At 41.6% G+C, this 17854-nt stretch overlaps 1 protein-coding gene across 2 annotated transcripts in view; it reads right to left on the bottom strand.

Annotated features, from left to right (window-relative positions):
- LOC144693703 (SH2/SH3 adapter protein NCK1-like) overlaps nucleotides 1-17854 on the bottom strand; it is a 219903-nt gene that overhangs the window by 44179 nt on the left and 157870 nt on the right. Inside the window, exon 1 of one of the 2 annotated variants that reach the window (XM_078563615.1) lies at nucleotides 296-423. The exons of the other annotated variant lie outside the window; for it this stretch is intronic. Coding sequence (XP_078419741.1) covers nucleotides 296-329 — 34 coding nt within the window. The 5' untranslated portion in view covers nucleotides 330-423. Of the gene's footprint in view, nucleotides 1-295; nucleotides 424-17854 lie in introns of those variants that run through there. 2 annotated transcript variants of the gene reach the window in all.

Below are 17854 nucleotides of genomic sequence, written 5' to 3'. Positions count from 1 at the left end.
TTACTACAGCTCTCTGCATTAACATATTGAGTGTAGAAAAATAAGCTCAAAACATTTATAGCACCTGTCCATTTCCTACCATAAGATACCAACTATTTCACAACCAACAACTTGCGAAAGGTAAAATAAATCCAATAAAACACTCTTGCCGTTAAAAGCTAAATGTAAAATTAAATTAAATGCGTACCTAACTCAGCAAGATGAAAGTGCCTTGCAGTGACTATTTGTTTTCTAGCTGTTTTCATTAAACTGAGTGAACCATGGATTACTAATTTATTAGAAACTAGTAACTTACCAAAGAACTGCTTGATAATATTAACTGGTTCCATTCTGTTTTCCTTTGCTTCCGTGTTCAGCTCAGATACGTAAAGTCCTACAGAAACATCTAGTAGTCACGCAGCAATTAACAGCCTAGAAACGCCCCACCCCAAGAGCTTGTGACTTGACAGCATATCAGCCCAAAAGATTCCGGATAACTCCCAACCAATCATTATAAAGATTTGGTTTGAACCCTTATAAAACCTGTCTGACAAGTGAATCATGTTGTCACGGTAACAGTGATTAAATTACTTCAGAATACTAGTTACAAGAGTGGCTATCAATCAGAATCACTGACCAGGGCAAACACTGTATTAACATTTCAACTCCCACTCTTATTTCCTCCCCTCCCCGCTTTATCCTCTAGTCCCTTTCCCTCAGATATAAATTGTTCCATTACTCGATTCAGCAGTGATTTTTATTCCAGTTGATAACATCCAAACTCAGTTTCCCACCTACCCAGTTCAACTTAGTTTCTTCTGTGTCGACGAGCAGCTTGATGCCCTCCACTGTGGTGGAGTTTCATCATATTAACAGATGTATTTTGCTAAATTGCATGACATATCAGTTCCTGTTCAGTTTAAGAAGACGGTTTGCCGTACAGAAAAGAAGCTAGGGATATATTTGCATTCCAGGACGATCCTGGTATAGTGAGCAGTTTTAGATGACAGTAGGACCGGATAGTGTTTTATGTGGTCTGGCCAGATCTGGCAGTGAATGGCTAGAACAGTTGTTACCATTTCCATTCAAGTCTGTGTCCCTTGGACTAAGGAAACAGAGATTAGGGCAGTATTAGAAGAAAAGGCCAGGGTAAGAGAGAGCAATGGTTTTAAATAGGGACAAGGGCATCAAAGGCGGAGGTGAGAGTGCATTCGAGCAAATTGGTAGCTGCAGAAATGCTGTGGTGAACGGAGGGGTCACAGAGTTATAGAGGTCTACAGCACAGAAAAAGGCCCTTCGGCCCATCAAGTCTGCCCCGGTCAAACAAGTACCTAACTATTCTAATCCCAGTTTCCAGCACTAGGCCCATAGCCTTGTATGCCACGGCATCGCAAGTGCACATCCAAATACTTCTTAAATGTTATGAGGGTTTCTGCCTCTACCACCCTTTCAGGCAGTGAGTTCCAGGTTCCCACCACCCTCTGGGTGAAAAAAAGTCTTCCTCACATCCTCTCTAAACCTCCTGCTCCTTACCTTAAATCTATGCCCCCTGGTTATTGATCCCTCCACCAAGGAAAAATGTTCCTTCCTGTCTACCCTATTTATGCCCCTCATAATTTTATACACCTCAATCATATCCCCCCTCAATCTCCTCTGCTCCAGGGAAAATAACCCCAGTCTATCCAATCTCTCCTCATATCTAAAACTCTCCAGTCCAGGCTACATCCTGGTAAATCTCCTCTGCACTCTCTCTAGTGCAATCACATCCTTAAATGGCCTCAATTGGCCTTTGACAGTCGGCTGCGCGCCTGCCGAACTGAAAATCTAAATGGTGCGTGGTGACGTCGGGACTTGCCGAACCGAAAATTCTGGCCAGGGACAGAATCTTCCACTCCTACTAGAGCTGAGAACCGTGGTGGGCAGAGGCACAATGTCTGGCAGGAGGCCAAAAATCAGTTTCCTGACATTGGGAAATCTGGTGGGAATCTTCCTCGCCTGCCTTTCATGGCAGGTTAATGGTAGGTCGCCTTTCCCGCTGCTGAATTGGGATTTTGAGAATGCAGTTGTTAAGTGATTTGAGGGAGATATTTTTCCCAGGTCAGACACCAGAAAGAAGCAGGATTTGGAGGGGGAGGCAGGATGTGGGTGGGGGGTGTACAAGGAAGTGATCACTGAATGAGAATATGAAAGTACCGAGGCCATGCAAGATGGCAACATGAGGGGTGGCTGTGAATAGAGGTTAGGGACTTTATATGGATATAGAGTTTGGAGGGGATCGTCATAATTGTCAGCTGTCCCTCAATTCAAAGATGTCGTCTTCTCAGGGTCACCAGTTTCTGCCATGGGTCTCCAAGAGACTAAACAAGGCTGATTCACCCACAGATCTGCCAACGCCCTGCTTCTTCATTAAGACATTGGGACTGAAAGCAAGATGCAGCTTGATGGACAAGTTGTCCATATTCTGGACGATTGGCAGCAAGCTCCTCCCAGTCTTTAATGTCAGTGCCGTCACACTTTTAGGAGAGCTTCAAAGTGTCTTTGAAGAGTTTTCTTTGTCCTCCCCTGAAACATTGGCCATTTGAGAGTTGAGAAAGCAAGACCTGGCAGGGAAACTGTTTCCAGCCATCCAGACAGAGTGTCCAGTCCATTGAAGTTGATTTTCATAGAATCACAGTGCAGAAGAGGCCCCTCGCCCCATCAAGTCTGCACCGACACGTGAGAAACACCTGACCTACCTACCTAATCCCATTTACCAGCACTTGGCCACAACCTTGAATGTTATGATGTGCCAAGTGCTCATCCAGGTACTTTTTAAAGGATGTGAGGCAACCCGCCTCCACCACCCTCTCAGGCAGTGCATTCCAGACTGACACCGCCCTCTGGGTAAAAAGGTTTTTCCTCACATCCCCCCTAAACCTCCTGCCCCTCACTTTGAACTTATGCCCCCTAGTGACTGACCCTTCAACTAAGGGGAACAGCTGCTCCCTATCCACCCTGTCCATGCCCCTCATAATCTTGTACACCTCGATCAGGTTGCCCCTCAGTCTTCTCTGCTCCAACGAAAACAAGCTAAGTCTATACAACCTCTCTTCATAACTTAAATGTTTCATCCCAGGCAACATCCTGGTGAATCTCCTCTGCACCCCCTCCAGTGCAATCACATCCTTCCTATAATGTGGCAACCAGAACTGCACACACTACTCCTGCTGTGACCTCACCAAGGATCTATACAACTCCAACATGACCTCCCTACTTTTGTAATCTATGCCACGATTGATAAAGGCAAGTGTTCCATATGCCTTCTTCACCACCCCACTAACATGCCCCTCCACCTTCAGAGATCTATGGACACACGCCAAGGTCCCTTTGTTCCTCAGAACTTCCTAGTGTCATGCCGTTCATTGAATACTTCCTTGTCAAATTACTCCTTCCAAAGTGTATCACCTCACACTTTTCAGGGTTAAATTCCATCTGCCACTTATCTGCCCATTTGACCATCCCATCTATATCTTCCTGTAGCTCAAGACACTCAACCTCACTGTTAACCAACCAGCCAATCTTTGTGTCATCCGCAAACTTACTAATCCGACCCCCTACATAGTCATCTGTCGTTTCCATAAATGACGAATAATAGGGGGCCCAGCACAGATCCCTGTGGTACGCCACTGGACACTGGCTTCCAGTCACTAAAGCAGCCTTCTGTCATCACCCTGTGTCTCCTACAACTAAGCCAATTTTGAATCCACCTTATCAAATTAGCTTGTATCCCATGTGCATTTGCCACCTTTATAAGTCTCCCATGTGGGACCTTGACAAAGGCTTTGCTGAAATCCATATAAACTACATCAACTGCACTACCCTCATCTACACACCTGGTCACCTCCTCAAAAAATTCAATCAAATTTGTTAGGCATGACCTCCCTCTGACAAAGCCATGCTGACTATCCCCGATCAAACCTTGCCTCGCCAAGTGGAGATAGATTATCTCCTTCAGAATTTTCTCCAATAGTTTCCCTACCACTGATGTGAGACTCACTAGCCTGTGGTTCCCTGACTTATCTCTACAACCCTTCTTAAATAGCAGAACCACATTAGCTGTTCTCCAGTCCTCTGGCACCTCCCCCGTGGCCAGAGAGGAATTAAAAATTTGGGTCAGGGCCCCTGCGATCTCCTCCCATGCCTCCCTCAGCAGTCTGGGACACAAATCATCTGGACCTGGAGATTTGTCCACTTTTAAGCCTGCCAACACCTCCAATACCTTGTCACTCCCTATATCAATTTGCTCAAGAACCTCGTAGCCTCTCTCCCCGAGTTCGAGTTTGATACCTTCATCCTCATTCTCTCGGGTGAAGACGGATGTGAAGTATTCATTCAACATTACCGATGTCATCTGGCTCCACCCATAGATTGCCCCCTTGGTCCCTAATGGGCCCTACTTTTTCCCTGGTTATCCTCTTCCCATTGATATACTTTTAGAATATCTTGGGATTTTCCCTACTTTTACCAGCCAGAGCTTTCTCATATCCCATCTTTACTCTCCTAATTGCTTTCTTAAGCTCCACCCTGCACTTTCTGTACTGCACTAATGCCTCCGCTGATTTGCTTCCCTTGTACCTGTTAAAAGCCTCTCTTTTCCTTCTCATTGTATCCTGAATATCTCTGGTTATCCATGGTTCTCTGGGCTTGTTACTCCTTCCAATCACCCTGGAGGGAACATGTTGAGCCTGTACCCTCCCCATTTCCTTTTTGAACGCCCCTCCCACTGTTCCTCTGTAGATTTCCCCACAAATAGCTGTTCCCACTCTACCTTAGCCAGATCCTGCCTTATTTTACTAAAATCCACTCTCCCCCAATCCAAAACATTTTTTTCCAACTTGTCTATTTCTTTGTCCATAACAAACTTAAACTGTACCATGTTGTGTTCGCTATCATTAAAATGCTCCCCCACTGCCACCTCAGCCACCTGTCCGGCTTCATTCCCCAGAATTAGGTCCAGCACTGTGCCGTCCCTTGTTTGGTCCTCTGCATATTGACCTAAAAAGTTCTCCTGTACATATTTCAAGAAATCCACTCCATCCAAGCCCGTAACATTATATCTATCCCAATTAATGTTGGGGAAGTTGAAATCACCTAATATAATTACCCTATTGTTATTATTTTTACACACCTCCGCAAATTGTGCACATATTTGCTCCTCAATTTCCCGCTGACTATCTAGGGGTCTATAATAAACACCTAACTATGTGGCTGCCCCTTTTTTATTCCTAAGCTCTACCCACAAAGCTTCATTCGATGCCCCCTCCAAAATATCATCTCTCCTTACTGCAGTAACGGACTCCTCAACTAATAATGCAATGCCTCCTCCTCTTTTACCCCTTTCCCTGTCTTGCCTGAAGATTCTATATCCCGGAATGTTGAGCTGCCAATCCTGCCCCTCCCTCAACCACGTCTCAGTGATGGCAATTATATCACAATTCCACATGTCAATCCTCAACCTTAACTCATCCATTTTACCTGTAATACTCCTGGCATTAAAGTGGAGGCCATCCAGCCTTGTCTTACTCCCTTGAAACGTAATGCAGCTGTATTCCCAATGACTTGATTGTTTTACTGTATTATGATGTGTCCCTATTCTGCTAACATTCTGCGTCCCCTCCCCCTGTTGAATTAGCTTAAACTCCTCCCAACAGCATCAGCAAACCAGCCTGCAAGGATGTTAGTCCCGCTCTGGTTCAGATGCAGACCGTCACGCTTGTACAGGTCCCACCTTTCCCAGAAATCCAGGGAATGGATTTCCCTCCTCCCTCCTGCATCAACTCTTAAGCCACGTATTGATCTGCGCTATTCTCCAATTTCTGAGCTCGCTAGCACGTGACACTGGGAGTAATCCAGAGATTTCAACCCGAGAGGTTTTGCTTTTTAGTTTACTGCCTAACTAACTCCCTGAATTCTTGATGCAAGACCTCATCCCTCTTTCTACCTAAGTCAATGGTACCAACATGTACCATGACCTCTGCCTTATCACCCTCCCCCTTCAGGATGCCCTGCAGCTGTTCAGTGACATCCCGGACCCTGGCACCAGGGAGGCAACACACCATCCCGGAGTCACATTGACGGCCACAGTAGCGCCTATCTGTTCCCCTGACTATAGAATCCCCTATTGCTATTTTGTAGGAGTTTTACCTTAATGCTTGTGGAGTTGGCTTCAAGAAGAACAGTAACATTTGTTCGACAGTCCTCACATTGAATCCGAAGGATACGGTAGATGCATTATTGATGGAATTTCTCTAGCGCTCTTATGTGCCGCTGATACAAAGTCCAGGTCTCGCTGCAGCACAGAAGCGTGGTGACGACAAATGCTCTGTACACTAGGACTTTTGTTGATTTACAGAGGTCCTTTTTACCAAACACACATGACCGTCGTTTGTAGAAAGGTGAGCTAGCACAGCTGATTCGGTCAATGGTGGCCTTTTGAGACAGGTGGCTGCCAAGGTATGAGAAATGCTCAATGTATTCCAAAGTCTTTCCCTCAACATATATGGGAAGTGGGATACTTGGCCGACTAGGTATAGGGTGATATACGAGGTTGAAAAGATTGAGAGTGGCTTGCAAATCTGGTGCAAAATGGGCAACGACACTGGTAGTCAGTTTAGTTTTAGCATGGAGGCAACTGAAGTTAAAGAGTTTTCCATCTAGGCAGTATTTAATACTGACAACAGGGGGCAGTTTATTTTAGAGGAGGTGAATAGCCACTGTCAAGTAGATTTTAAATAGGATGGCAGCCATCACACAGCCTTGCTTGACCCTGGTCTGGAATTTGAAGGTGTTTGTTTCAGATCTCCCAATCAAGACAGTTGCAGTCATATCATCTTGATGCAATTGCAGGATTGTGATGAAGCTTCTTGGACATCCAAATCTTTGGAGCACAATCCACAGAGCCTCATGATTTACTGAGTCAGATGTGTTTTAGGGAGGATAGGAGAGCAGTAAACTCAGGAGAGAGAGAGAGCATTAGGAACTGAGATGGAGGTTGAAATTACTTAGGATGAGAAAATTACTCAGTGCAAAGGATAAGGAAAGAAAGCAGTAAAGATAGCTTGTTGAGAAAATTGACATAGTACTTAAATGGATGATAGAGAACGACGATTTTAAATGAGAGGTGGGGGAGGAGGGTGGTCAAAGGATGCTCAAAGGAAGAGCTATTGCCAGAAGAGTAGCAGGACAGACCACAGTATGATCTGGTGATAAGAGTCACACCTCCACTGTGATGGTGAAAGGTACAGCCAGGACAGGAAGTTTCATTTAGGGGGAGAATGTCATCAGCCGTCAGCCAGGAATCTGTCAAAGCCACGATGTCAATGCAATTATAAGTTCATGGATTGCAAGGGCTTAATTCACAAGTGAATCAGCATTCTGGACGTAGATGTGATGATAACAGAACCACTGACAGAGTACACATCATCAGCACTAGGAAAAGCAAGGTGGACAGGGAAAAGATTGGAAAGATCAGCCTTCAGCTGGCGTCCTTGGCCGGAAAGGCAGGGAGAAAGTAGGATGGGACTGTTGGGTTGTTGCTCAAGGGATTTGAATACAAGGATGAGAATTTTAAATTCAATGCATTACTGGGCCAGGAATCAATATCCATCAGTGGGAATTGATGCGAGTTAGGACACAGTTAGGAGAGCTTTGGATAGCCCAATGTTTATGAAGGGTGGAAGGTAAGTGGCTGGTGAAGATAGCACTGGAAATACCACAATAATAATGAGAAATAAAAACTTTGAACTCAACTCAGATATTTCCATTCAAGCTCAAAAATCCAAATATTTGAACTGGCCAATTCCAAAATCCCAATTCTTAATTCAAGCCTCTTGGTATAGTTGAAGCAACTTTCCAGGATGGGAATAGACCTACCAGTACCATGACTTATTTTACATATTTCTCCCCTTCCATCAGGAATAGGCCAAAATCATATAAACCCTAAACTACCGCAAGCTTGAATACTTTTTTTGTCATCCAACGTCCATGAATATTTTGGTGTTCCTCTTAAATTTTGAGACCTTCCCATATGACTGGCTACATTACACAATTATTCAAAAATGCAGGAAAATCAAACAGAAGTTGATGACTAGAAAAAAAAACCAAATGAAATGAAATCAAAAACAAATGGATTTGTTTACAATATTGCTCAGGAAAAAAAAACATTGAGGGATAGCAGCAATGATAAGTGGATATAGTAACAATGATATTATCAAGGCTACAGTATATGTTGCTTTCAACCCTGAGGGAAAATAATCAGGGACATATTTTAATGTAACTAATAGCCTTGCACAGCTGTAGAATGATGTTATTTATACAGCCTCCTCTTCCAACCCCACTCCCAAGCAATTACCACTGTAGCTTAGTTACTGACTTAAACTCCAAATAATGCACCAGGCTGGAGCCCATTTTACTGTTATGTTGACATTTCTAAATCTAATAAGCAAGTTGACTCTCACACAAACTTTTAATTATAAAACACCACAATGTCCCTCTCCCTCACTTTCCCTCAATTTAATATTCAAGAAATGTTCCATTATAAATAAGACTTCTCAAATCACATCAAGATCTGTACTCAAATCATCTAAAGCAAAATGCTGCTGTGTTATATCGCCAACTGAATATGAAAATATTATTTAGAACAAAGTGGAAAAGAACAATGCTCTCCTTCACAACTCCAGGTCAGACGTACTATTAACATGTCAAGTATGGAGAATGCAGAAGATTTTGTTTTAGTCACCAAAAAGCAGATTTGTGTTGATTATCATTGAGAATGATTAACCAAACTCAGGGGTCGGCCACACTAAAGTAAGACCATGGAGGGGTTTAAAGCCAATGATTTAAAATTGTAAGCTCTGAGGGATAGGGAGCCAGTGTAAGGGAGCTTACTGAATGGCACAATTGAGATAAGACAGATAGGTGGTGAATTCAGTGGTGGAGGCAAGAGAATTAAGTAAGGATTGAAATCTTGAGTTGCTTGGTAGAGGATGGGGGAAGTGAAAAATAATGATAGCTTGAGAATATAGCCAACATTAGACTTCCTAGGGTTGTGGGAGAAAGATGCTTGGACAACAAGGATTTTAAATCAAACACGGATTGTGGAAGATGAAGTGCACAGAAGGAGAAGGCGTCAGGAACTTGCGTGTGGGGAGAGAGGGAAAGAAAAGGAGCCAAATTGTTACACAGAGTTAAGAGTCAAAGCATTTTAATATGGGCATGGTGGTGGGAAGTATAGCCTAGTGGAATTCCCCCCTCCATCAGGCTTCTGTCAGCATGAAGATTAATCAGGAATGAGTCGTGGATAGCAAGCACCTTATTCGTTAAAGATCAGGCATTCTATAAAATCATGTGGAGTGGTCATATTGGGGCTGAGTAGATGAGCTGCAGGAGAGATTACTCCATAAGGATAATCCCTGGCTAGATGGTTGGTGAGAGTGGAAAATTGAGTAGCTGTCTTGAAGAGGCAGCAAATAGTTGTTAATAACAACCCACAGTATTTGTAATGTTCCAAATACTAAATTTTAAGTTAGCATTCTGACAAAGATGTTATGCTTTAAATTAAGTTGTGTATACTTTAAACAGGATAAGGAAAATCTGCTCTTTTCTGGATGAGACTAACAGATTAAACTAAAGCTCACATTAATTTTCCCTACTTGTTCAAATCAGTTCTATTATACATTTTTTGAAGTACTATGTAGTCAATACGGAAAAGAGGAGATCAGTTTTGGTCAGTAAGCATTTATTGAAAAATGCATCACTCTACCAGTAAAATGGTAAGACAGTCATTGAGCACGTCAGCCACACACGAATTGCCAAAGTTTACTGATCTTCCTCCTGTAAAGGTCATCCAATGTGAAGGAAATAAGAATAAGGGACGGCCTCTCATTAAGGGCTTGGATGATACCCTCATCCTATCCCACTGAGCAACTTGATTTTTAGCTTGTATCATGAAGCAATATTATTGGAAAATATTTTTGTTTAAAAACAGAGGTTTAGTCTGTGGGTGTGGCTTAGTTAGATTAAAGCCAGCTAGTCTGGGTGCTTTGATCTGTACTAGTTTTGATATGTAGGAGAGATTGTGCATTTTTTGAATACAGCATTCAAGAAGTGGGATGAAAACTGACACCTATCTAGCAGATACCAAGCAAAATGTTTATGTATTACTAATAAAACTGGTACTATGAGAGGGGTTTTATTGTTCGAAGAGGCTGGTGACACAAGTGAGAATTTACATTCAATGAGCGGTGCTAGGTATAACTTCAGCAGTTTTGTGTGTGCAGTGCAGAGGCCATGTAAGGTCAAAGCCTGTAAGCCTACCATGGTATCTCCACAGGAACCAAAGTGAAAAGAACCTAATTTTGAATTCGTAAGGTGAAAATACTTTGCCTGGTGTCTGGTAAAGTCTATGGGTTGCTGTTGCCTTAATGGAGATTAGTTTGGGAATTTTTTTAAAGTTATGATATTAGTACTTTGTAGCCATGTGTATATATATTTTAACCCATGTAAATTAATAAAATGTTTTAATGTAAAACCTTGAGAACTGGTGGTCTGATTCCTGAATTTAGAGTCGCATCTCAAACATAACACTTAAAATTATAGGTTATGACAGGTGTTTAAAGTTTCCCTCTGGGATTTTTAAATAACTCAGCTTTACCAACTGCATCGGTCATAACAATTGGGGACTCTTGCCGGGAATAAATAATATTTCTAATTCCTTGATTGGTTTGGAATTGGTGAATCTTAAAGGTTACGAGTACGAGAGGCACTTTGAATTCAGGAGTTGGTGAAGTATTTTAGAAGTGGTGAGACTGCAAGGTGGCTTTTGCAATTGCTAAGACTTGTCTTATGTAGAAGAGATAACTCTGTTTGGGTTGGAGAAAATAACCAGATAAGTTAAAATTAGGGTTATCTGGGGGTGCTAGGAAATCAGATATAGTTAAAAGTATAGCACAGCATCTACAGTTGGAAGTGAAACCTGACACAGGTAGTTGGAAGTGAAACCTGACACCTAGTGAGTCACAGCTGGAGTTAGTGAGACTTCAGTTACAAATGAAGACACTCGAATTTGAACAAGCAAAAGGAACTGAAAAGGCTTGAATTTGAAGCGAAATACAGAGAAATGGCTTTTAAAAGGGAATTAGAAATTGTGAAGATAGAGAAGGAGGAAAGAGAGAGAGAGAGAATTACAACTTCAAACGTTGGCAGTTAGAAAAGAGATGCCAGTAGGTGAGGAAGGATTTATCTCCAGAGTAGAACCCAGTGGGGATATGTTTAAATTTGTACAAGTTCTTCCAAAGTTTGAGGGAAAAGATATTGAAGCATTTTTTAATTTCACTAGAGAAGCTAGCTAAGCAGATGAAATGGCCACAGGAAAACTGGACACTATTATTACAGTCTAAGTTGTTAGGTAGGGCACTTGAGGTACATGCTTCGCTTTCAGAAGAAATGTCGGTGAATTATGATGTGCTGAAAAAAGCTATTTTGAGTGCATATGAAATTTAGGAATATGAGAAAACAGCCTAGACAAACTTATGTTGAGTTTTAAAGAGTAAAACAAAGTAGTTTTGACTGGTGGATATGGACGTTAAAAACAGACAACCTATGCAGCTCTTAGGGAAGTCATTCTTTTGGAAGAATTTAAAGATTCAATTCCTTCAGTAGGGAGAACTCATGTGGAGGAACAGAGGGTTGATTCTGTAAGACAAGCAACAGGGATAGCTGATGATTATGAGTTAGTTTTTTCCGTCACCCTTTCAAGTTGGAAAAAGGATAAAAAGTGGGATGGTGAAAGGAAGGCAGGTAGTCAGGGAAGAGAAGGAGTAGCTGGAAGTTCCCAGGAAGTTTTTTCTCAGAATAAAAAGGAAGGTGCGGAAGGTAGAAGTGACGTTTGAAAATTGAGGTGTTTTCATTGTAATAAAGTGGGGCTCACGAAGCCAGTGTGTTGGTGATCGCAGGAAAAATCTGCAGGAATTGTTGGGGTACAGAAAGGCTCTGGAAATAAAAGTACTGTGGGTTCTGAGGTTCAGGCACAGGAGAAACCGGTGGTTTGTGTACAGGTGAAACAGGGAGAATCATTGAAAGGTAAAGAAGTGGGAATGTGTTAGTTTACTCAAGAGAATTCTGGGGAGCAGGTTGCAGAAATGTTTAAAGATCACGTATGTGAAGGGAAAGTCTTTCTATCTGTACAGGGTGGAGTAGGTAAAGATCTTAAAATTTTAAAGAGACACAGGGGCTAGTCAATCCTTAATGTTGTGAGATAGTGATATTTGTTGTTCAAAAGGAGTGTTGCAGGAGAAGGTAATAATAAGTGGGGTTCATGGAGATGCTAAATATATTCCATTGTGGAAGGTAAATTTAAAGAGCAAATAGAAGACTGGTGAAGTTATAGGTGGAGTGGTGGAAAAATTGCCCATTGCAGGGGTTCAATTTATTCTGGGTAATGATTTAGCTGGATCGCAAATGTGGATGATGTCTGTGGTAGTTGAGCAGCCAGTAGAAGGGTTTTCAATAAAGATGTTACAGAAGGAACGTCCTGGATTCTTTCCTGATTGTGTTATAATGAGATCAAAAGCTCATCGTGAAGAATGAGACAAACAAGGTAAGCAGGCAGTTCAAAAGGCACTAGGGTGTTGAAATCCAATTACCTGGTGCTGTGTTTGATAACATTGTTCAGAACAAAGGAATGCAGCACAGTTCAGTTGAAATGTTTAACTCAAGGTGGTTAGTGGAGTTACAGAAAAATGATTTGCAATTAAAACAATTATATCAGAAAGCTTATTCAGAGACAGAAGCAAAATGTATTCCACTACGTTATTATCTTCGGGAAGGTATTCAGATGAGAAAATGGCAGTCGGATCATGTCTCAACAAATGAAAGCTGGGGGGAGGTGCATCAGATTGTTATTCCATTATGGTATAAAAATGAGACTCTGAGTATTGCTCATGAAATTCCAATGGGAGAATATTTAGGAATTAGGAAAACATAGGAAAAGATACAGAGGTATGTTTTTTGGGCAGGATTGCATAGGTGTGTAGTTAAATTCTGTAGAACCTGTTATACATGTCAAATAACAAGAAAACCACAAGTAGTGATTAAGCTGTGCCTTTAATCCCAATACCAGCATTTCAAGAACTTTTTACCAGGGTAATGATCGATTGTGTAGGACCCCTCCCCAAAACTAAAAGTGGAAATCAGTATTTATTGACAATAATGGATGTGACTACCAGGTTTCCTGAAGCAATACCTTTAAGAAATATTACAACTAAGAAGATTGTGGAGGAGTTAATTTATTTTTTACAAGATATGGTTTACCTAAGGAAATACAATCAGATCAGGGGTCAAATTTCATGTCGCAGCTGCTTAAGGAAGTAGTGAACAGTTTGGGGATAAAAAAGTTTATGTCAACAGCTTATCATCCGGAGTCACAGGGAGCTTTGGAAAAACTTAAAAAACTATGATAAAAGCATACTGTCAGAATTATACACAAGATTGGGATACAGGAATTCCATTCTTGTTATTTTGCTATTAGAGACGCTCCTAACACATCGACTAGTTTTGGCCCTTTTGAACTAGTTTATGGTCATGAGGTAAGAGGACCACTGCAATTGATTCATGATTAATTAGTGGGTCAAAATTCAGGAACTATTCTCCTGGATTACATATCAAATTTCAGGGAAAGATTAAACAAAGCGTGTGAGCTGGCTAGGGAACACTTAAAGATACCACAGCAAGTGAAAGTGAAAGCAGATAGGAAGGCTAAAATTTGCAGTTTTGTTTCTGGAGAGAAAGTACTAGTTTTGTTACCAGTGCTAGGTGATTCGTTAAATGCAAGATTTAGTGGGACTTACAGGATTGAAAAGAAATTGAGTGAAGTAAATTATTTAATAAATACTCCAGGTAGAAGAAAGAAGCAGAGGGTATGTCATGTAAATATGCTTAAAAAGTACTTTGACAGGGAAGAGGAACAAAAAGAGGTGTTAGTCATGGTGGATGATGAGAAAGAGGTAGAAATGCAAGACTCTGAAATTGATTTTCCTCTAATCAAATTGGATAATGAGGGGGTGCTTGAAAATTTAAACGAAATATTGAGTTACCTTCCAAGCAAGTGTCAAAGTGATTTGGAAAAGCTATTGCAGTCAAACAAACCTATTTGTGGAAATTAGTTGGGAAAGACACATTTAGCTTTACATGATGTATGTATAGAAGTATCATCTTCAGTGAGGCAACAACCTTATAGATTAAATCTAGCAAAGTTATCACAAGTACAAAAAGAAATTGATTCCATGCTTCAAAATGAAATCATTGAGTTTAGTTTCAGTAACTGAAGTTCACCTATTGTACTGGTACCAAAACCAGATGGAACACAAAGACTGTATGTGGACTATCGAAAGGTGAATGTGGTGACAAAAGCGGATTCATATACCATTCCACGGTTGGAGGGTTGCATTGAGAAAGTGAGACAATCGAAATTTATCACAAAGATTGACTTGCTAAAAGGATATTAGCAGGAGCCATTGTCAGAGGGAGCAAAGGAGGTATCAGCTTTCGTAACACCAAGTGGACTATATCAGCTTAAAGTCATGCCATTTGGTATGAAGAATGTACCTGTGGCATTTCAAAGACTGACAAACAAAGTAATTGCAGGTCTCAGCAATTATGCGGTTGATATTGATGATCTAATTGTTTTCAGTCAGATATGGGAGGACCATTTACAGCATCTGGAAGAATTACTTACTTAACTACAAGAAGCTAATTTGGTGATGAACTTGGCCAAAAGTGAATTTGCAAAAGCGCAATCTAGGCCACATATTGGACATGGTAAGGTGGCTCCGAGAGATGCGAAAGTCAAAGCTATCGTGGATTTCCCCGTGCCTACAACAAAATGAGAAGTTTTGAGATTTCTGGGCATGAATGGGTTTTACTGGAAATTTGTACCAAATTTTAGCCAAGTAGCTGCTCCACTGACTGATCTATTAAAAAAGAACAAGGCCTGAATCTTCTGGTTGGCGTGCAGGGGCGGGCCCCGCTCGCTGACGTGTAAAATGACGCGCGTTGATATCTGCCGTGCATCCCGACATCACCGCGCGTCATTCACAACTTCAGTTCAGCGAGCATGCACCAGAGTTGGCTGCGTGCCCGCCGAACTGTCAAAGGCCTATTAAGACCATTAATAATCTAATTAAGCTGGTTGTCTGGGCTGCCCGTCCAACCTTTTAAATAACTCAGCTTTACCAACTGCATCAGTCATAACACTTGGCTTAAGCAAAGTGCATCCTGCATATTATTTTGGTCAGCAGTAATGCAATAACACTTTTTACTTCCTGGCATAAAATGAAGTTTCCCAGAAAGGAGAGTGCTAGCACCAAGTAAAGGTTTAAACAAAAAGGACGAGTTCTATGACATACTTGCAATTTACCATATCACTTATACGGTGATGTTCGAAGGAACTAAATCAACCAGCCATGTACAGCACAGAAAGTCCAGTCTGGTATGAGCACATATTTTGCTTTTACAGTTTTCACTCCTGAAGTCAGTGGTTCATGCTGACAAAAGCACAAATCACAATTTGGTATCTCACCCAAATAGATAAGACCGGCCTTCATTTATATAGCATCTTTCATAATCTCAGCATGTCCCAAAATGCTTCACAGCCAACGAAGTACTTAAGTAGAAGACACTGTCATAATAGAGGAAACACTGCAGGCAATTTACACAGCAAGACACCAGAAACAAAAATGGAATAATGACCAACAATTTTTTTTAAATCAGTTTTAAACATGAGGGATTTTCATATTGACCAAGACACAAGAGAGAACTTCTCTCCTCTTCTTTGAAGTGCTACAATGGGATCCTGTGTTCCACCTCAGATGGTAGATGGGGCCTCTGTTTAATACCTCATCCAAAACACACAACCTCCAAGAATGCAGCACTCCTTCAGTAAGCCCTGGAATGCCAACTTGATTACTTTTTTTTTTAATTAGTCATTCATGGGATGTGGGCAGAGGGCATTTAAGAGTCAACCATATTGCTATGGCTCAGGAGTCACATGTAGGCCAGACCACATAAGGCCAGCAGATTCCCTTAGTGAACCAGATGGGTTTTTATAGCAATTTGCAATTGTTTCATGGTCATCATCAGACTTTTAATTCCAGATTCTTATTGAATTCATATTTCACCAGCATTACCCCAGATCTCTAGATTACTAGTCTAGTGACAATACCACTATACCACCGCCTCCCCTAATGCTCAAGTTTCTGGAGTGAGATTTGAACACACAAGCATCTAGCCATTTCTTCACATACAAGACAGGGTAATGACTGCCATCATGCAACAGAGCCAAGCCTAGTTGGAACAGGAGAACAGCAGGAAGGAGGGCCAGTAAATCTGATATTGTGCACAGATATGCAGGCCTCAATATATACTGGGCAGGATTTCCAAGTTACTACCGGGGAAGAGCTCGAATATTGTGAAGTTTTATGCATGTGTGCATCATTTTGTTTAACCAGTTTCCGCACTCAAAAGCCAACCCAACTGATAGGTCTGACTCCATCAGGCTGGAAATACTAATACTGAAGAAGAGGCCACAGCACAGCAGTTGTCAAGTTTCCCACAGCTTGAGATAGAGGGTGAGGGTGGGGCAGGTGGACATGAGTGATCACAGGGGCTCAGGGTGAAATCACAGGGAGAGGTAGGAGGGGGCTTTGGGGGAAGAGTTGGTGATTGGCAGGGGTGTCCAATAGCTGGGGAGGTTGACAAGTTAACTTAGTGGGCTGGTTGTTTGGAGGGGTGGTGGGGGTGCAAGTGGTGGGGAGACACCCATGCCCCTCCTGGATATAAGTGGTGTTGGAAAAGCATATTCCTGTAACATCCAGTAGGCATCACTTCCTCACTGGCTTTCTGGAGGTCCTGAAAACCCAGCCAGCTAACATTAAACTGAAACACAGATCAAATCAGGCACACAGCTACATTAACATACTTGAATGAATGAGCCATCTCCTGGGAGTGGAATAGTTACCTACCCACCCCCATCCCACCTCCATTATAATCAGGAAGTGGATGGATTTGAGGGGTTTTTTTTAACATTTTTACTCCCCACCAGATCCAAACTCTTTGGGGTTAAAATTACCCCCAGTTGTTTCTTCATGAGTGGTTGCTGGAAACAATCTGAAGTGGTAAACTTGACTGACATTTTTCTCTTTCTTGGTGGAGGGCATTGCCAACAATTGTTGAGCACGTGAATCTTAAGACCAATTTAGCTCAATACAGAATAAGATCAAGCAGGGATTCTCCTTTGCCTGTATAATTCAGGAGCACAACGAACAGTTGAGTGGCTTAGTCTACTCAGCTATCAAAATAAATACTTTTTAAAAACATGTATAAAAACATGCAGTTCTAAATTGATTTTATCTATTAACCAAAAATATCATATGCTAAAACTTAATATTTTATGGAATGCAGGTTGTGTAGTACAAAAAAAACCCATAATTTTGGAGCACCCAACAGCATTAGAAATTCAGGATGAAAGGCAGCCCAGCAACTCACTGCCCACATGCTTCTTCTTCAGGCCATTTACTACCAGTCAGGCTTTGAATCAGATCTTTGACCTACTTCAATACTGTCGTACTGCAGCAACACAAAGAAATAGAAGATGCAGAAAAAAATAATAGTATATACACACTCTGTTCATTAGCAATATAAATATGCACCACATAAACAATTATTTAAGAAAAACTGTAATGGGTATTATTTAACCTTTAATTAATCATGCAATATGCAACGCGTGAGAGCTGTGGCTCAGTTGATAGCATGGGTGTCTCTGGGTCAAAAGTTGTGGGTTCCA

The sequence above is a fragment of the Cetorhinus maximus genome, chromosome 19 (genome assembly GCF_964194155.1).
Source record: "Cetorhinus maximus chromosome 19, sCetMax3.hap1.1, whole genome shotgun sequence".
NCBI classification, from domain to species: domain Eukaryota; kingdom Metazoa; phylum Chordata; class Chondrichthyes; order Lamniformes; family Cetorhinidae; genus Cetorhinus; species Cetorhinus maximus.
Note: the sequence above shows the minus strand (reverse complement) of the source record. Positions and strands in the feature narration are given on the sequence as shown.